Below are 21,942 nucleotides of genomic sequence, written 5' to 3' on the forward strand. Positions count from 1 at the left end.
AATGTAACCAGCAACACAACCAGCACAAGCTCAAAAGATTTTACACCCGAATCAGGTCAAGCAATGGTCGTGTTGCCATCTCTTTCTTATCATCTATGTGTTTTTGGAGCTGGTTCAAGAGGGTCAGGGGTTACCCTACTTCAGTCCTTAAACTGAAGTAATTAAGTTTTTCATGAATAAAGTTTTTGATAGTTGAAGGCAAGTCAGCAAAGAAGAAGAACCAGTAGCCAGACCAGCAAACGAGCTTAGTTCAGCCAGTAAAGCTTTAATTCACTCAGCCGGTTAACCAGCAAACCGAACCAGCAAATTTATACTTAGACGAACCAGCTAGTTCAACCAGCCGAAGAATTTTAGTTCAACCAGCACACGAAACTTAGTTCAACCTAGGGCTCTAAATGAGCAGAGCTACTCGTGAGCTACTCGAGCTCGGCTCATTAAAAACTCGGTTCGAGTCGAGCTTAAACGAGCTCGAGCTCGAGTTCGAGCCTAAGTTAGGGATCGTTTAATAAACGAGCTCGATCTCGAGCTTCATATATCGAGCTCGTATAAGCTCGCGAGCCTAAATGAGCTTTATATATATATATATATATATATATATATATATATATATATATATATATATATATATATATATATATATATATATATATATATATATATATATATATATATCTATGTGTGTGTGTGTGTGTGTATTATTCTATTTTATTAATTACTGGTACTATGTTAAGTAATTATATATATATATATATATATATATATATATATATATATATATATATATATATATATATATATATATCAATAGAAAGTATACTTTACTATTCACCGGATTATTATACTATATATTAATTGTTGTAAATGACATTCAATTAGGAACCGCCACATACTCTCAAATTCACTGTTATACTGTAGCATTCACTGTAGCAATTTACTGTAGCATTTTTTTTTTGCAAATACATTTTTTTTTTCAAATACATAAAAATCTAATTCCAATTTTCTAATACAATCGATGGTAGGTGTTTATTTAATGGGTTTTCTAGCAACAAATAGAAGCTTAAAAAATATAGGTAAAAAGGGTTATATTTTTATTTTTCATCACCTTTTTCAATATAATGTATATTACTTGATTTTTTATCTTTTAAAAAACCTACTAAAGTTATATGGACGATAAGTTTTTGCCGATAAGTAATTTGTTTAGAAGCCTCAAAACTTAATTTATTTTGATTCATTTTGTTGTTAAATTGAGTATTGCAACCCAGACTGTAACATATATATATCCAGTTGTTTACGCATTTTTCATTTATATAGTAGAATATTACCATAACAGTTGTCGGCCATTGCGTAAATGGTCTGGAAAGAGTGGACAATATTTTGATGACTTTCAGGCCAAAAACTGTCTAACGATATAGTAGCGTTAAAATAACACTAATCCGCCGCGAAGCACGGACCACCAATCTAGTTTGAATATGATGACAGAGTGCATGCTATAGTTTCTTTCACGAATCTCGAAGCTGAATAGGCTTTGAGCTTTTCACATCACGTATATATGATATATTCCTTTTCTCAAGTCCCTAACTGTTAAACTTTCATCTTACTTTTTTTATTTTTATTTTTCTTTCATCTTTTAACATTCTCAATTTTATTTACTCTCTATTCATTTGCACAATCCGTCTATTTCTCTTAAAAAAGTCAGAGAACTTTCAAAAGAGAAATCACATAACCAATCATCTAAATTTAATTTGTAAGAATCTGCATCTACTTCTTCATATATTTACGTCATATATATAGCTTTAATTATAAAGTTATGTATTTATATTTTTATTATTATAGCTAGTATCTTAAGTCTAATATACATATCAGTTGTCTCGAGCTGGTTCGTGTGAACCAATACATCGTAATATTATTTCCTTGGAGAAGTACCATATTTCAATATCTATCTACCGTTTCTTCTTTTTAAACAAGTAATCTTCCTTAGCAAACATCAAGGTCCCTTCAACAAATCATTTAACGAGTCGATCGGGCTTTGTTTAACTAGCTCGAGCTTAGTTTAACGAGCCGAGCGAAATTTAATTTTAAATAATTAACGAGCTTATAACGAGCCGAGCTCGAGCTTTTTACATTAATCACGAGCCGAGCTCGAGCTAAAAATTTAAAGCTCGAACTGAGCCGACCTCGAGCTTTTTGAAAACCAAACGAGCCGAGCTCGAACACTATCAAGCTCGGGCGCAGCTCGGCTCGGCTCGTTTACAGTCCTAGTTCAACCAGCAGGCGACGCTGTTTTCTTTCTGTGAAGGGCTAGCATGCTGATACGATTCAAGTTTATCTTATGCTTTTCAATAACCAGGTTAAGTCACATGCTTAACACGTGTGTGTGGCTGTTCTAGAATGTTGAGCTGTCCAGGAAGATTCTTGTCTATCATTGGCTGCTTTTTATCATAGGAGGAGCACTACCAAATGGCAGGCTTTTGCAGATTGTGTCATTTACTCTTATTGGCTAATTTGTAATTGTTTCTCCTTTTTGTCTCCTTTTTCTTTTTATGTTTTTGTCTTATCTAGAAAGATGCTTCTACTATAAATAGAGAGATCTTGTAATTGTAAAACTTAGTTGATGAATGAATGAAAGTTTGATAGAGCTTATCTATTTACAAAATCTCCGTGTCTTTACGAATCTTTGATTCTGGTGGCTAAGAGTGGTTTCTTTATCAGTGTTTGTGGTGTTACTTTATCAAACATTGTGGTGAAATCCAAATCTTCATATCTGATATTATAGTTGTGGTGGAATCTTTATCAGCTGTAATTGAATGTTTGTAGTGTTTCTAGATCTCTAATTTGTGGTGGTATCTTTATCAATTTGGGGTTTAGTTACTGGTACCGAGCGAGAAAGGTCTATTCTTTCGTTTGGTTTATTCATTGATCTGAAACTTAGCACTTGTTTTCTTATTGAATCCTGGGGCATCAACGTTCTTGAATGATGTATAACCGAACAAAATTTTTGGGAGACTGGCTGATTCCCTATGATCCAAATTTGTTGGCGGTTTCCTCCAGGGTTTGTTGGCTAACGAGATTTCTCCTCTGTTTTCTGATAGCGGTTTCGAGGTGGGTGTTCTTAGGTTGCCCAGTTGGTGATTCTTGTGTCTTTGATGACAGTTATGTGAGGAGTGATGGGATGCTTTCGCGGTGTCGAGGGGGTGTTGTTTCGGGGTCGAAGTTTTTTTAGTTTGATGTTGGTGCAGTTTTAGTCGAGTCACGGTGTCTTCCCGGTTTGGGTTTTCACTCTAGCTTTGATTGTGTCTCAGTTGAATATTGTATGTTTGTTGTTATTGGTTAGTTATTGCATGTTAATGGTGTCATTCATGTCAAATGACTGGTAGGTTTAAACAAATGGCCGAATCTATGTCAATTATAACTTAATATATAACTTTATTCGTTGATCATTAAATCTTTTATTTATATAAATAAATATACTCAGTAATATTTATTTTTGTAAAAAATCATAATAATTGGACGGAAGTACGTGTTTCAGTAAAACGGTTCCTTTGGGCCTCGTTTATTTCGTGATACGTGCGATATTTTATGAGAAAATTGTTGAAAAAGGTAAGATAAAAATCACAATTTTCCAATACAGAAAAATATCGACTGTTTCTTTGCTTATAAAAGATTTTAGTTTCAATTTGGTATTTAAAAGGGTTTATGATTTGAAAATGATTACAATTGAGGTATAAATTGATACATGAAATTATTCTTTTATTTTTTATTGTTCTTTTTTTATATTGTTACTATGTATTTGCATGTTATTTTCTTGGTATATTTTGTATTTATTTAATATGGAGTATATTTTTTGTAACTATTTTTCATCCGAACATTATCATGATCAACGATTAGCAGCATGATTGTATTACATGGTTTATGTAATGTATTTTTTATTACATAGTTTATGTAATACTATTTTTTTTTATTAGAACAAACTAGTTGTGGAGCCCTCGCTTCGCTCAGGAGGCTCCGTTTTGAATGCGAGTTAAAAAAAAAGTCTTGATATATTTTGTAAAATAGATTGTTTTTCGACATCTAACATTGAAGGGTTGTTCCTTTTGTGAAAGTTGCTTCTTTTAGCGTTCGAGTTTTTTTTTTTTTTTTTTAAAATAAGTTAGTTGATCTATTTTGTAAAAAAGAATGTTTTTCGACATCTTTTGGTAGCATTGAAGGGTTGGTTCTTTTACGAAAGTTGCTTCTTTTATCGTTGGGAAAAAAATTTACTGTAGCACAGTAGTGGCCCCTGTGAGTCTAACTGTTTGAGCGCAGCGTACAAGTCGGTAAAGCGTGGTGGGTGTTATTATTCAGTATTTTTGGTTTTAGTAATGTGATAAATAATAATTTAGAATTTAGAATATAGGTATAAAGTGGGAGGTTTGATTTGTATTTTAATGAAAGTTAGGAGGTTAATTTTGTAAAAATCGAAAATTTAAATAGTGCGTAGTATTATTCATCGCTAATAAGACAGATTTTGTCTAGATAATAGTATAGTATATAGTATAATATAATATAATATAATATAATATAATATAATATGGGTATCAAACATTATCATCATCGCCAACACATTATCAAACATTTCCACCCAAACATTATTATCATCAGCACATCAAAAATTGAGGATATCGCAAAAAATAAATAAATAAATAAATAAAAATAAAAAAATAAAAAATGCTAATCGTTGAAAATACTATTTTGGATTCCAGCAATTTTCTAATCAAAATATATATTTTCCAAACATGAAACTCATTTCCAAACAATGAGAAATTACTTGATTAGAAATAAGTCACAAACTATAGCTTTTCAATAACAAATTTAAAAGATCAACAAAAGAATAATGATTCTTTAAAATCACGAAACTACGAAAACGACAAAGGGTTATTGAGATCTCTTTCACTAGAAGTTGCAGGTCTTTTTCGCTGGTAGCATATTTTAGTTAATTGCAGGTTGTTGCCGGAGGGAAAAAAACGAATCTACGAAATGAAGACGATAGTGATTTCTTCGTTAGAGGTTAGATGGTGTTCTCCGGTAGAATCCAACTACTGGTGGTGGAATTAACAAGTCAAGGTTGTAAGTATCCAAGTTAAGGTTGAAGAAACTGTCAATCTTGTCGCCGGTGACCCTTTTTGAAACAAATCTAGTGGATTTTTAAAGGTTCCAGTGGCAGGGTCATCGATGGTAGACGAGTTAGTGATTTTCAAATACGACGAAGGTGGTTGAGACCATTGCATCGATTCAGGGCCGACCCGGGAGGGTCGAGGTGTGCGACGGGACTGCACATCAAGTTGTGAGGGGCACCAAATTTCTAGGGTTTTAACTATGAAAACTAATATGGATAATTGATTTTTTTCATTATGATTTGATATAATCGGTTGACAATTCGTTATGAAAAAATAGGGTTAAGGCTACCAAATAACTTTATACTCTTATATTTGTTTATATACTTAGAAAATACTAGTGTAGATCACATACTTTCAAAAAGTGTTATAATGTAGGATATTGATGACCGGTTACCCGCCTGCAGTCCCTGAATCTAACAGACGTTAAGATTTAGGCTTGTTTAGGATATGATTTCTTCATGAAAGTTGTTCTAATTCCATCATCTAACACCCGTGAACTAAAATCAATACCTGAAAATTCGAGAAACGATCCAATTGAATTGTTGACCAAAATCTATAAACTTTGACTTTTCGATCTGCTATTTAAGATGAATTTTAACACGATATGCTGCAACATGATGCTTGATAGAGTAATCAGGAACCTGAAACTCTAATCAATTCGATCAATGAATGCTTCTTGTTAACGTCTGTTAGCCCCAGGGACTGCACTTGCAGGTTACCGGTCGCCAATAGCCTACATTATAACACTTTTTGAAAATACGTGACGTACACTGATATTTTTCTGAATAGCCTACAGTGAAAAAAAAATAAAAGTAAGAGAAAATCAAACCTCAATTTTGATGGAGGTTTGAAAAAAATCAAACCTCAATTTTGATGGAGTTTTGAGTTACGGGGGGACCTTGACCTAAAAGATGACACAATTTTACCATTTTATCAAATATTTATTTAAAAAGCTAATGGAGAGTGTGAGAGAGAATGCGAGGAGAGAGAAAGTGAGGCAACATGGAGAGAGAGAGAGAGAGAGAGGGCGGAGCAGGTTATGCACGAAATAGGTACAACGGTGGACTTCAAGATCGGTTAACTAGGCTATTCGGAATCCAATTGACATCGTTCATGTTTTTCAACTTCCCGGAAAGTTGGAGCGTGGAAGATCTTTGGAGAAGTTTCAAACCCTTTGGTGATATTAGAGATATCTATGTAGCAGGGAAAAGATTGAAAAACGGCAATCGATTCGCGTTTGCTAGGTTTGCCAACTTAAACAGTGTTGAACAACTTATTTCGAGGCTTGAAAAAATCAAATTCGAAGGCACTCCTATTAAAATATTCAGAGCAAGAGATAGAGAGGAAAAGTTGGAAGATGAACGGCGTGGGGAACCTGGTCAGAATCAATTCATGCACAGGCAACCATTCCGGAATCCATACAGAGATGATAGGAAATTCTGTGATATTGCAGGGGGTCGTCTTGAGGATCTTAGGGATAAACTTAGGGATAAAGAGAGGTCAAGTCGGGTAAACCACTTCCAGCATGAGGATCTTAGGTTCAAATTCAATAAGCAAAAGGATGAAGATCTAAGAGAAAGTTAGACAGGAAGAAGGAGAGTAACAAGGGGTCCGAGAACAATGGTGGACTAGGGAATCACAACCCCTACATCAAACACGACAACACTTTGCTTCATGTTCGTAAAAGTTCGGGTACGATAGATGGCTGGGTCATGTTAGCCGATGGAGATAATATCCATTATGTTAGCGTTAAAGAAGACTCCTCAAGAATTGTCCAGTTCGAATTTAATACTCAAAAGGATGGTGATGCTCAGTCATTTAAATCCTCCTCAGACGATGAATTTATTGATGATAGCTATGGATCATCAGACGATGATGATGATGGTGAAGAGTATTTTAATCGGGATATGGACATAGATGTCGCCGGTAGAGAAGATGGAAACCAACAATCTCCGACCACCAAGCCGAAGGTCAATCACCATAATTCCGGCAACAAAGATGGGTTCAGACGGAAACACAACAGTCCAGATGCAGGCGAAGATGAAGCATCTGGTTTTTGGGGATTGGAAAAACTTTTTCAAGAATTCAATCATTATGTAAACACTAGAATCCATGCTGTTGTGACGACCCGAAAATTTCCGACCAAATTTAAACTTAATCTTTATATAATTTCGACACGGTAAGCAAAGTCTATAATGTTGAGTCACAAAAATTTTGAACTGTTTCATATATTCAATTGAGCTTCGACTGTTCCCGACGATTCACGAACAATTAATTGTAAATAGATATGTGTGTGTATATATATACATGGTAATTGGAATTTATAATTTGTAATATTATATGTTGTAATGTGTGTGTGTGTGTGTATATATATATATATATATATATATATATATATATATATATGTGTGTGTGTGTGTGTGTGTGTGTGATAATGCTAAAAACGAACATATATTTCATAGCATTATCCCTCAAGAAAGACAAGCTTTTAGTTGCAATTGTTCTATTTACAAGTGATATTCGTTTAAATAATAAAAGGTGAAGACAAAAGACAGATTCGACGAATTAAAGACGCAAACGACCAAAAAGCTCAAAAAGTACAAAGTACAATCAAAGAGGTTCCAATTATTGATAAGAAACGTCTCAGAATTACAAGAGTACAAGATTCAAAACGCAAAGTACAAGATATTAAATTGTACGCAAGGACGTTCGAAAATCCGGAACCGGGACCAGAGTCAACTCTCAACGCTCGACGCAACGGACTAAAAATTACAAGTCAATGGAGTACAAGAATATAATATAATATATATATAATTAAATTTAATTATATATATTATATTATATAATAAATAAATAAGCAGCCCACGTTTTTAAAGACTTTTGAGCCTCCCCAGCTGGCCATGCGATCGCATGGCCTTGAAGGGCAAAGCCCATGCGATCGCATGAGGCCCTTTTCAGCCCACATGCCTATAAAAGTCGCAGTTTGGTACATCAAATATATCAATCTTTCTTTCTCTCTATCAAACGTATTATATATATATATATATATATATATATATATATATATATATATATATATATATATATATATATATATATATATATATATATATATATATATATATTATAATTTTAATTTTAATTTCTAATAATAAGGGTATGTTAGCGAATGTTGTAAGGGTGTAAGTCGAAATTCTGTCCGTATAACGCTACGCTATTTTTAATCATTGTAAGTTATGTTCAACCTTTTTAATTTAATGTCTCGTAGCTAAGTTATTATTATGCTTATTTAAATCGAAGTAATCATGATGTTGGGCTAATTACTAAAATTGGGTAATTGGGCTTTGTACCATAATTGGGGTTTGGACAAAAGAACGACACTTGTGGAAATTAGACTATGGGCTATTAATGGGCTTTATATTTGTTTAACTAAATGATAGTTTGTTAATTTTAATATAAAGATTTACAATTGGACGTCCCTATAAATAACCATATACACTCGATCGGACACGATGGGCGGGGTATTTATATGTACGAATAATCGTTCATTTAACCGGATACGGAAATGGATTAATAGTCTATGGAATTATTAAAACAGGGGTAAAATTATGTACAAGGACACTTGGCATAATTGATAACAAAGTATTAAAACCTTGGGTTACACGCAGTCGATATCCTGGTGTAATTATTAAACAAAGTAATAAAACCTTGTTACAGTTTAAGTCCCCAATTAGTTGGAATATTTGACTTCGGGTATAAGGATAATTTGACGAGGATACTCGCACTTTATATTTATGACTGATGGACTGTTATGGACAAAAACCAGATGGACATATTAAATAATCCAGGACAAAGGACAATTAACCCATGGGCATAAAACTAAAATCAACACGTCAAACATCATGATTACGGAAGTTTAAATAAGCATAATTCTTTTATTTCATATTTAATTTCCTTTATTTTACATTTAATTGCACTTCTAATTATCGCACTTTTATTTATTGTCATTGTATTTAATTGCACTTTTAATTATCGTACTTTTTAATTATCGTACTTTTTAATTATCGCAATTTTATTTTATCGCACTTTTATTTATCGCAATTTCATTATCGTTATTTACTTTACGCTTTAAATTAAGTTATATTTATTTTTAATATTTTACATTAGGTTTTAACTGCGACTAAAGTTTTTTTAAAATCGACAAACCGGTCATTAAACGGTAAAAACCCCCCCCTTTTATAATAATAATATTACTTATTTATATATTTGTATTTTTATAAATTAAAACTAATATAGCGTTAAGCTTTGGTTAAAGATTTTTCCCTGTGGAACGAACCGGACTTACTAAAAACTACACTACTGTACGATTAGGTACACTGCCTATAAGTGTTGTAGCAAGGTTTAAGTATATCCATTCTTTAAATAAATAAATATCTTGTGTAAAATTGTATCGTATTTAATAGTTTTTTCTAGTAAAATATAAGCTATTTCATATACACCTCTACGCACATCAAGTATTTTTGGGGCCGCTGCCGGGGATCGAAATCTAGCTTAAAATCCAGAAGCGCAACGCTAATATATAAAAAAAAGGATTTTTATTTTTAGTTTACTTTTATTAAAATACGCTTTTGTAAAAATACGTTTTAAAAATTCAAAAATATAAAAAGAAAACAAAAATATAAATATTTTTAAGATTTTGTTAAATATATAAGTTTTATAAAGTTTCTTTATTTTTATTTTAGTTTGTAAAAATTTAAATTTTATTTAAATATTTTGTAATTATATTATATAAATATTTAAAACAGAAAAAAAATAATAAATACTCGAGCCCGGTATTGTTACAGCCCGTAAACTGGCCCAAAATCCAAGCTCATGCGATCGCATGAGCCCGAAGGCATAATCTCATGCGACCGCATGAGGTCTTCTGACAGGCCACATACAACCCTAATTCAGTAATCATTACGGAGTATTATTATTAATTATACTTAAACCCTAATTAGGGTTTAGTATTTTATTATTTAATTTAGTTTTGTTATTTAATTTGTATTTAAAGTTTTAATTAGTTTTATAAATATATAAAAATTAATACTTTTATAAAATAAATAATATAAAAATAATATTTTTATAAAAATTGTACTTTTTACAACTTTTAGTATATTTTTATATTTTGTCCCTTTTTAATTGTTTTAGAGTAATTTTTATATTTTTCGTTCGTATTTAGTTTTAAAACTTAGTTTTTGCCATAATTATTTTTATTTCTAGATTTTTAGGCTTTGCCGTAAAATCCCTTAAGTGCTTTCTCTTTAGACTAAGATTTAGGTGCTTTAGAATTTTGCGACGCCTTTTTTAGTTTTAGTACCTTTTTAAGATATTGCCATTTGGGATATAGTTTTTCTTGTAAGCTTTAATATTTTTAGACGCAACTTTTAATTCTTAGTTTTTTTTTTTTTTTTTTTTTTTTTTTTTTTTTTTTAAGTTTCAACGCGCTACTTTCTTACTTTCATTTTTCGACGCCTTTTACCTATGTATCAATTATCACTCCAATTAGTAATCTCAATTTGCAATTTTAATTTTAAGTTAGTGATAGTAATAAGGTTGGGTTAGTCGAGTGTTTTAAAGTTTTATAGTCATTTTTTTTTCCTTTTTCGACGCGCTCTTTTTCTTTCTTATTTCTCGCCATCCTAGTTTTTAGGACATAGATTTTTATTCTACTTCTTCTCTAAATTTCTTAAAATTACGAAAATTTATTTTAAGTGGTTAAATTGATAGACATCAAAATTTTCTGGTTCGTAGTAATAGTTGGATTTGTACGTGGACCGGGTTATTGGAGCCAAACAGTACTCAATTATATTGAGACCAAACGAATCCTGCCCCTCTGCTGCATCTTTTGGCTATTCGAAACGTGGGCAAAATCAGAAAAGTCTATTAATTAGATAACTTATATAATGTTTCTTTCCTTTTAAAAACTAATAGGATATTCAGTGAATGCACTGAGCAAGACGTTCACCACCTTTTGTACGTTCACCACCTGTAACTCGATCAAGACATCTAGCAAATATTGTCGCCGTTGATTTTTCTTTAGAATCGTCATCCAGTCGACCAAGTACTCCAATTCAAATTTCCGATAATCCATTTTTTGAACCCGACCTCACAATTGAGAATCCGAAAAATATTCAGGGACGATTCATAGATCCTGAACCATTAATTTTTCCTCCGGAACCACCAATCATTCAAACAGAGATTGTTGAGGAACGAACCATTAAATCAGAATCCTCTAGTGATTCAGATTCAACAAATTCAATTATGGAGAATCTGGAACCTTTAAGTATGGAAGACCGAATGCGAGCTAAACGCATTGGCCAAGGTCACGCAATTACTCATCCAGACATTAATGCGCCAGATTATGAAATCAAAGGACAAATTCTACATATGGTGACTAATCAATGCCAATTTAGTGGTGCGCCGAAGGAAGATCCAAATGAACATCTTCGTACCTTTAATAGGATCTGCACACTATTTAAAATTCGAGAAGTTGAGGATGAACAGATATATCTCATGTTATTTCCCTGGACTTTAAAGGGAGAAGCCAAAGATTGGTTGGAATCGTTACCTGAAGGGGCGATTGATACATGGGACGTTTTAGTTGAAAAATTTCTTAAACAATTCTTTCCGGCATCTAAAGCCGTAAGACTTCAAGGAGAAATTGTTACGTTCACACAGAAGCCGAATGAAACTCTATATGTGGCATGGACCAGATTTGGAAAGTTATTGAGAGGATGTCCGCAACATGGTTTAGACACTTGTCAAATAGTACAAATATTCTACCAAGGATGCGACATCACTACAAGACATCACTACAAGACATCACTACACTTGAGAGGAAAGTTATCGGGAAGTTTACCTAGTGATACAAATGCTAACCCCCGGAATGAAACAGCTAAAGCCATTACCACAAGAAGTGGTATTACACTTAAACCACCTGAAATACCTGTAATTTCTGAGGACGCTATTCCTACTCCACAAGAACCACAACCTGAACATGATAAGGAAAAAGAACCGGTAGTTGAAAAGGATAATGAAGATAACACAGTTAAGGCTAAACCTTATGTTAAACCATACCAACCACCACTTCCTTACCCGAGTAAAATGAAAAAAGAGAAACTTGAAGCTGAGCAATCCAAATTCTTGGATATGTTTAAACAAATAAATGTCAATCTTCCTTTCATTGATGTAATTTCAGGAATGCCTAGATATGCTAAATTTCTGATAGATCTAATCTCAAATAGAAAGAAAATGGAAGAACTCTCGGCTGTTATTATGAATGCTAATTGTTCTGCAGTGCTGTTGAATAAGATACCAGAAAAATTATCTGATCCAGGAAGTTTCACAATTTCATGTTTTCTGGGTAGTCTTAGTTCAATAGAAGCATTGGCAGACTTAGGTGCTAGTATAAATTTAATGCCGTATTCACTATACGCTAAACTAGGCCTTGGAGAATTGAAACCAACACGAATAAGCATACAACTAGCCGATCGATCAGTAAAATATCCTAGAGGGATAATGGAAAACATGCTAGTTAAAGTTGGTACTTTAGTATTTCCAGTAGATTTTGTTATTCTGGACATGGAAGAAGATTCTCAAGTTCCTCTCATATTAGGAAGACCATTCTTAAACACGGCTAAAGCAATGATAGACTTGTTTGGTAAGAAACTGACCCTAAGTATAGAGGACGAGAGTGTTACATTTTCAGTTGATAGAGCAATGCAACAACCGCAATCTGCAGATGATACATGCTATTATATTCAAACTATAGAATCACATGCAGAATTGTTAGAAGAATTTCCAGAATTACAAGGAACAGGAGAGTGTTCTTTAGAAGAAGGTACTGAACCAATTGATGAAACTGAAATGTTAGCTACACATATGGCTAATGGATATGAACCAACAACAGAAGAAATTCAAATGCTAAAAGAAGAAGACAGATATCGATATAAATCATCGATAGAAGAACCTCCGACATTAGAGTTAAAGCCACTTCCAAACCATTTGGAATATGCTTATTTACATGGTGAATCTGAATTACCTGTAATAATATCGTCTTCTCTTACTGAAAATGAAAAATCTCAACTCATTTCTGTGTTGAAAGCTCATAAACCAGCTATTGCATGGAAGATTCATGATATTAAAGGAATAAGTCCTTCGTATTGCACACATAAAATCCTTATGGAAAAAGGTCATAAAACGTATGTGCAACGCCAACGAAGACTAAATTCTAATATGCAAGATGTTGTTAAGAAAGAAATTATTAAACTGCTTGATGCAGGTTTAATTTATCCAATTTCTGATAGTCCATGGGTAAGCCCAGTTCAATGCGTACCTAAGAAGGGTGGCATGACTGTCATCACAAATGAGAAAAATAAGCTTATTCCTACTAGGACTGTAACAGGATGGCGTGTATGTATTGATTATAGAAAATTAAATTACGCCACCAGAAAAGATCACTTTCCCTTACCTTTCATTGATCAAATGTTAGAAAGATTAGCCGGAAATAGTTACTATTGTTTTCTTGATGGTTTTTTCGGATATTTTCAAATTCCAATAGCACCCGAAAACCAAGAGAAAACCACATTCACGTGCCCTTATGGTACTTTTGCTTACAAACGCATGCCTTTTGGACTTTGCAACGCCCCTGCAACCTTTCAAAGGTGCATGATGGCGATTTTTCACGACATGATAGAAGAATGCATGGAAGTTTTCATGGATGACTTTTCAGTCTTCGGTGATACTTTTGAATCATGTCTAGTTAATCTTGAACGAATGTTTATTAGATGCGAACAATCAAATCTAGTACTTAATTGGGAAAAATGCCATTTCATGGTTAAAGAAGGCATCGTTCTTGGACATAAAATTTCAAAGGAAGGAATTGAAGTGGATAGAGCTAAAGTAGATGTAATTGCTAAACTTCCACATCCCACCAATGTTAGAGGAGTTAGGAGTTTTCTAGGGCATACCGATTTTTACCGACGTTTCATAAAAGATTTTTCTAAAATTGCCACTCCTATGAATAAACTCCTAGAAAAGGATGCTCCATTCATCTTTTCAGATGAATGTATCAAATCTTTTAATATACTTAAAGAAAAACTCACTAGTGCGCCGATCATGATAACACCAAATTGGAATCTACCGTTTGAACTTATGTGCGATGCAAGTGATTTTGCAATGGGAGCCGTTTTAGGACAAAGGATTGAAAAACGATTTCAACCTATATATTATGCTAGTAAGACGTTACAAGGAGCACAAACGAACTATACAACTACTGAAAAAGAACTCCTTGCTATTGTCTTTGCTTTTGACAAATTTCGTTCATATCTCGTTCTAGCAAAAATGGTGGTCTATACCGACCATTCTACTCTTAGATACCTATTTTTGAAACAAGATGCCAAACCAAGATTAATCCGTTGGATCTTACTCTTACAAGAGTTCGATATTGAAATCCGAGATAAAAGAGGAGCAGAAAATCTCGCCGCTGATCATCTTTCTCGTCTTGAAAATCCTGAATTAGAAGTTCTAAATGAATCGGCCATACAAGACAACTTTCCTGATGAATATCTATTGAAGATAGATTATAATGAAATACCATGGTTTGCAGACTATGCAAACTACTTAGTATGTGGATTTCTTGAAAAAGGATTATCGTTTCAAAAACGAAAGAAATTCTTCAGTGATATAAAACACTATTTCTGGGAAGATCCACATTTGTTTAAAAGTTGTCCAGATGGAATAATACGCCGATGTGTATTCGGAGATGAAGCTAGTAAAATCTTAAACCATTGTCACACAGGACCAACAGGAGGGCATTATGGGCCTCAACTAACAGCAAGAAAAGTTTACGATGCTGGATTCTATTGGCCTACAATTTACAAAGACGCACACCTTCTTTGCAAATCCTGTGATGCTTGTCAAAGGGCCGGAAAAATAAGTCAACGTGATGAAATGCCACAAAATGTCATTCAAGTATGTGAAGTATTTGACATTTGGGGTATTGACTTTATGGGTCCATTTCCAAAATCTCATAATAATCTATATATTCTCGTAGCCATTGATTATGTATCTAAATGGGCAGAAGCACAAGCTCTCCCAACTAATGATGCACGAGATGTATTCAACTGTTTAAAACGTCTTTTTGCAAGGTTTGGAACACCGAAAGCTTTAATAAGTGATCGGGGAACTCATTTTTGTAATAATCAACCTGAGAAAGTTCTTAAAAGATATGGAGTAACTCATAAAATCTCCACCGCTTATCATCCACAGACGAGTGGACAAGTTGAAAATACCAACCGAGCTTTAAAACGTATTCTAGAGAAAACCGTAGGATCAAATCCGAAGGAATGGTCCATAAAATTGGAGGATGCACTCTGGGCTTTTAGAACAGCCTACAAAACTCCAATTGGAACCACACCTTTTAAACTCGTTTATGGAAAAGCATGTCATCTTCCAGTAGAAATTGAACACAAAGCATTTTAGGCTTTGAAGACATGTAATCTTGATTTACATGAAGCTGGACGTCTACGGTTAAGTCAACTAAACGAATTAGAAGAATTAAGACAAGAAGCATACGAAAATTCGTTAATCTATAAGGAAAGAACGAAGAAATGACATGATAAAAGAATCAGAAGTTCAAAAGAATTTAAAGAAGGAGACAGAGTTCTTCTTTTCAATTCACGATTCAAGCTATTTCCTGAAAAATTGAAATCAAGATGGTCTGGACCATTAATAGTCAAAAGAGTTTTCCCATACGGAACGATAGAATTAATAAATTCAAATGGGATTGAATTTAAGGTTAATGGTCACAGAGTTAAACACTACATAGATAGTCCAATGGAAGTTGACAACGGAGTTAATCACAATTTTGACACCACAGCTAACTAAGTGTGGGGAGAATCAAGTCTTTAAAGGATAATATGTATTTCTGTTAGAGTTAGATTTTTTGTTTTCGTGTAGTTCTCGAAAATAGAACCCGAATGGTCTTTCCCTAGCAGACCCTAAAGAACTAGTCTTCTCCCCCCATTCTGAATTTTTATTTTTTTTTAGGTTTTTACGAAATGAAGACTTCCTGTGAACTAAACCATGGTCTAATGCTACACGCTTTGATTACTAAACATAATAATGACACACTTCCGAGTGAAATCGTATCATTAATCAGAGGTAAATTGGACGGAGTAAGAAAAGAATCCAGATGCGAAGATAATAAGTTACAATTTGGTAAAGGAAAATCAAAATCCGCAGCGAAAAGAAGAGCACGACACCTTGAAAAATGTCACAAATGCGGAAAATGGTCACACGAAGGTAAATGTTTAAATAATCAAACCTATTCAAACACCGAATTTGTTACTTTATGCAGAGATGGACCGTTCATATGTTTAGAAGAAAAAATATTAAATGCTCGAGGTTACGCCTATGTAGCCATGGAAAATCAATTAGTCCTACTATCTTATGAGTGGGCTAGAGCATATCACTAAGAAATCTATTTCACAGGTAAGTTTGTATAGTTTTCATTTTTATTTTTTTTATTTTTATTTTTATTTTTAACCTTTTGATAATAAACGCTAATTTGTTCGCTATAAAGTATTAAATTGGTATTCAATGAAATTAGATCTTGCGACCGAAATTATTGATATCATACAAAAATTTATTACATCACTGCGAAATTTAACGTTTATTCTTAAGGTATAAATTTCTTTAATCAATTAACTCAAAATATTTCAAAAATTCGTCATGAGTTAAATTAGGTCATGGAACCGAAATTACTTTACCAAAAAGAGGGGCGCATATTTTTGATAATATTTGATTGATTAAAGTGTAATAAAAGCCAAAAAGATTTTTAATTTTATTTTTACAATATTTTTAAAATTAATAGTAAATTAATATTGTGCAATTTTTAAAATTAATATATTTAAAATTGTAAATATTTGAAAAATTAATATTTTTAATATAAGTTTGTATGTATAAAAACAAAAATATAATTTAAGTTTGTTGTGAATTTTTAAAATATGAATTTTTAATTTTATGCATTTTAAATTTAAGTTTGGTGTGAATTTTAAAAAAACAAAAATTTATTTTATTTCGCTAAGTTAAAAATATGATTTTTTAAAATTCATCGTAAGTTGAAGACTAGGTCGTTGAACCGAAATTGCTTTACCCGAGGGAGGGACGAGAACTTTTATTATCATTATTTTTAATCTTATTGAATTAAAGTATGCCAAAAACATTAAAAAAAACTCAAAAATCTTTACTTTTAAAAACCGCGCTTTAAATTGACAAATTTTAAAATTTTGTCGAGGGACGGACTAGGACAACGATCCGAAACGCCTTCATCCTAAAAAAGAAACAAATTTTTAAAATTTTATTAATTTTATGTTTTATAAAGTGTAAGGTTTTATAAAAAAAAAAAAAAAAAAAAAAAAACACTGTAGCCGGCACCCCATGCGATCGCATGGGGTTTACACACCAACCTCATGCGATCGCATGAGGCTGGATTCCAGGCCAGTTTGTGAAATGTCCCGTTCTTATTGATTAAAAACGTTCCATATTAATTGATTTCGTTGCGAGGTTTTGACCTCTATATGAGACGTTTTTCAAAGACTGCATTCATTTTTAAAACAAACCATAACCTTTATTTCATAAATAAAGGTTTAAAAAGCTTTACGTAGATTATCAAATAATGATAATCTAAAATATCCTGTTTACACACGACCATTACATAATGGTTTACAATACAAATATGTTACATCGAAATCAGTTTCATGAATGCAGTTTTTACACAATATCATACAAACATGGACTCCAAATCTTGTCCTTATTTTAGTATGCAACAGCGGAAGCTCTTAATATTCACCTGAGAATAAACATGCTTTAAACGTCAACAAAAATGTTGGTGAGTTATAGGTTTAACCTATATATATCAAATCGTAACAATAGACCACAAGATTTCATATTTCAATACACATCCCATACATAGAGATAAAAATCATTCATATGGTGAACACCTGGTAACCTGACATTAACAAGATGCATATATAAGAATATCCCCATCATTCCGGGACACCCTTCGGATATGATATAAATTTCGAAGTACTAAAGCATCCGGTACTTTGGATGGGGCTTGTTGGGCCCGATAGATCTATCTTTAGGATACGCGTCAATTAGGGTGTCTGTTCCCTAATTCTTAGATTACCAGACTTAATAAAAAGGGGCATATTCGATTTCGATAATTCAACCATAGAATGTAGTTTCACGTACTTGTGTCTATTTTGTAAATCATTTATAAAACCTGCATGTATTCTCATCCCAAAAATATTAGATTTTAAAAGTGGGACTATAACTCACTTTCAGAGATTTTTACTTCGTCGGGAAGTAAGACTTGGCCACTGGTTGATTCACGAACCTATAACAATATATACATATATATCAAAGTATGTTCAAAATATATTTACAACACTTCTAATATATTTTGATGTTTTAAGTTTATTAAGTCAGCTGCCCTCGTTAGTAACCTACAACTAGTTGTCCACAGTTAGATGTACAGAAATAAATCGATAAATATTATCTTGAATCAATCCACGACCCAGTGTATACGTATCTCAGTATTGATCACAACTCAAACTATATATATTTTGGAATCAACCTCAACCCTGTATAGCTAACTCCAACATTCACATATAGAGTGTCTATGGTTGTTCCGAAATATATATAGATGTGTCGACATGATAGGTCGAAACATTGTATACGTGTCTATGGTATCTCAAGATTACATAATATACAATACAAGTTGATTAAGTTATGGTTGGAATAGATTTGTTACCAATTTTCACGTAGCTAAAATGAGAAAAATTATTCAATCTTGTTTTACCCATAACTTCTTCATTTTAAATCCGTTTTGAGTGAATCAAATTGCTATGGTTTCATATTGAACTCTATTTTATGAATATAAACAGAAAAGTATAGGTTTATAGTCGGAAAAATAAGTTACAAGTCGTTTTTGTAAAGGTAGTCATTTCAGTCGAAAGAACGACGTCTAGATGACCATTTTAGAAAACATACTTCCACTTTGAGTTTAATCATAATTTTTGGATATAGTTTCATGTTCATAAAAAAAATCATTTTCTCAGAATAACAACTTTAAAATCAAAGTTTATCATAGTTTTTAATTAACTAACCCAAAACAGCCCGCGGTGTTACTACGACGGCGTAAATCCGGTTTTACGGTGTTTTTCGTGTTTCCAGGTTTTAAATCATTAAGTTAGCATATAATATAGATATAGAACATGTGTTTAGTTGATTTTAAAAGTCAAGTTAGAAGGATTAACTTTTGTTTGCGAACAAGTTTAGAATTAACTAAACTATGTTCTAGTGATTACAAGTTTAAACCTTCGAATAAGATAGCTTTATATGTATGAATCGAATGATGTTATGAACATCATTACTACCCTAAGTTCCTTGGATAAACCTACTGGAAAAGAGAAAAATGGATCTAGCTTCAATGGATCCTTGGATGGCTCGAAGTTCTTGAAGCAGAATCATGACACGAAAACAAGTTCAAGTAAGATCATCACTTGAAATAAGATTGTTATAGTTATAGAAATTGAACCAAAGTTTGAATATGATTATTACCTTGTATTAGAATGATAACCTACTGTAAGAAACAAAGATTTCTTGAGGTTGGATGATCACCTTACAAGATTGGAAGTGAGCTAGGAAACTTGAAAGTATTCTTGATTTTATGAAACTAGAACTTTTGGAATTTATGAAGAACACTTAGAACTTGAAGATAGAACTTGAGAGAGATCAATTAGATGAAGAAAATTGAAGAATGAAAGTGTTTGTAGGTGTTTTTGGTCGTTGGTGTATGGATTAGATATAAAGGATATGTAATTTTGTTTTCATGTAAATAAGTCATGAATGATTACTCATATTTTTGTAATTTTATGAGATATTTCATGCTAGTTGCCAAATGATGGTTCCCACATGTGTTAGGTGACTCACATGGGCTGCTAAGAGCTGATCATTGGAGTGTATATACCAATAGTACATACATCTAAAAGCTGTGTATTGTACGAGTACGAATACGGGTGCATACGAGTAGAATTGTTGATGAAACTGAACGAGGATGTAATTGTAAGCATTTTTGTTAAGTAGAAGTATTTTGATAAGTGTATTGAAGTCTTTCAAAAGTGTATAAATACATATTAAAACACTACATGTATATACATTTTAACTGAGTCGTTAAGTCATCGTTAGTCGTTACATGTAAGTGTTGTTTTGAAACCTTTAGGTTAACGATCTTGTTAAATGTTGTTAACCCAATGTTTATAATATCAAATGAGATTTTAAATTATTATATTATCATGATATTATCATGTATGAATATCTCTTAATATGATATATATATACATTAAATGTCTTTACAACGATAATCGTTACATATATGTCTCGTTTAAAAATCATTAAGTTAGTAGTCTTGTTTTTACATATGTAGTTCATTGTTAATATACTTAATGATATGTTTAATTATCATAGTATCATGTTAACTATATATATATCCATATATATGTCATCATATAGTTTTTACAAGTTTTAACGTTCGTGAATCACCGGTCAACTTGGGTGGTCAATTGTCTATATGAAACCTATTTCAATTAATCAAGTCTTAACAAGTTTGATTGCTTAACATGTTGGAAACATTTAATCATGTAAATATCAATCTCAATTAATATATATAAACATGGAAAAGTTCGGGTCACTACAGTTTGATAAAAAGAACAGCTCGCTGTTCTGTCTATAAACACACACACATATTCGAACCAACCCCAAAATCACCTCTAAAATTCGCAATTTTTCACCATAATTCGTCAAATTTTTTGCTCTAATCATGCCTAGATTCTCATTCTTCAGCAAAAAGGTAAAAATTACACCCCTAAACTCTATAAATTCCTAGTTTTTGTGATAATTACCAATATTTTACCTAATGCAATTTTGTTAAATTCTAGTGTAATTAGTGTTAAATTGTTAGTATTTTATGCATGTATAACCTAGATTGGTGCTATTTAACATGATTTGAAGCCAAAAACTTCAAAATTTTTAGAAATCTAGGGTTTGTGTTCTTGAGCAATTTGGGGCTTTTTGATATAAACAGGTTATGGCCGATTTTTGTCATGAATTATTGTTTAATTGAGTAGTGTAACATGTTTAGGTAGTTAAATGATTCAAACATTGATCCTAAACATGATTTTTAAAGATTAAAGTGGACTTTTTAGGTGAAAATTCATGAACTTGATTAATTTGATATAATTGCCAATTGAGACTTGTTTAATTATTAGTAATGACTATTTTGACATGTTATTTGAGTTAAATGCTTATGAACTTTGTATACTTTCATATGTGCTTATTTGGAAAAGTGTAGAATTGTAAAAAATTGTGAAAATGTGTATAAGTTTAATTTTGATTTAACATGTTATTGTGATTGTTTTAAGTTGTTATTTTGCTAACACTAATGCATATTTAGATGCACAAATTTTGTGTTTAATGTGTTTTGCAGAAAGCCGATACTGGAGGTTCAGGAGCATCATCATCTAGACGACCTGCTCCAGCACCAGAACCAGAACCAGAAATGCAATACGAGCCAGAACCCGAACAAGAACCACAACAGGAACCACAACAACTATCTGATCAACACGTACCTTATTATGATCCAGTACAGTTTGTTAATGAATTCATAGTATTCCCGATGAGG

The 21,942-nt window shown here is 32.4% G+C and overlaps 1 protein-coding gene across 1 annotated transcript in view; it reads left to right on the plus strand.

Annotated features, from left to right (window-relative positions):
- Positions 1-6,865: 6,865 nt before the first annotated feature.
- Positions 6,866-21,942, plus strand: part of LOC139871513 (uncharacterized) — a 40,991-nt gene continuing 25,914 nt past the window's right edge. Inside the window, exon 1 of the mRNA XM_071859214.1 lies at positions 6,866-7,205. Coding sequence (XP_071715315.1) covers positions 6,866-7,205 — 340 coding nt within the window. The remainder of the gene's footprint in view (positions 7,206-21,942) is intronic.

The sequence above is a fragment of the Rutidosis leptorrhynchoides genome, chromosome 10 (genome assembly GCF_046630445.1).
Source record: "Rutidosis leptorrhynchoides isolate AG116_Rl617_1_P2 chromosome 10, CSIRO_AGI_Rlap_v1, whole genome shotgun sequence".
Classification (NCBI taxonomy): Eukaryota; Viridiplantae; Streptophyta; class Magnoliopsida; order Asterales; family Asteraceae; genus Rutidosis; species Rutidosis leptorrhynchoides.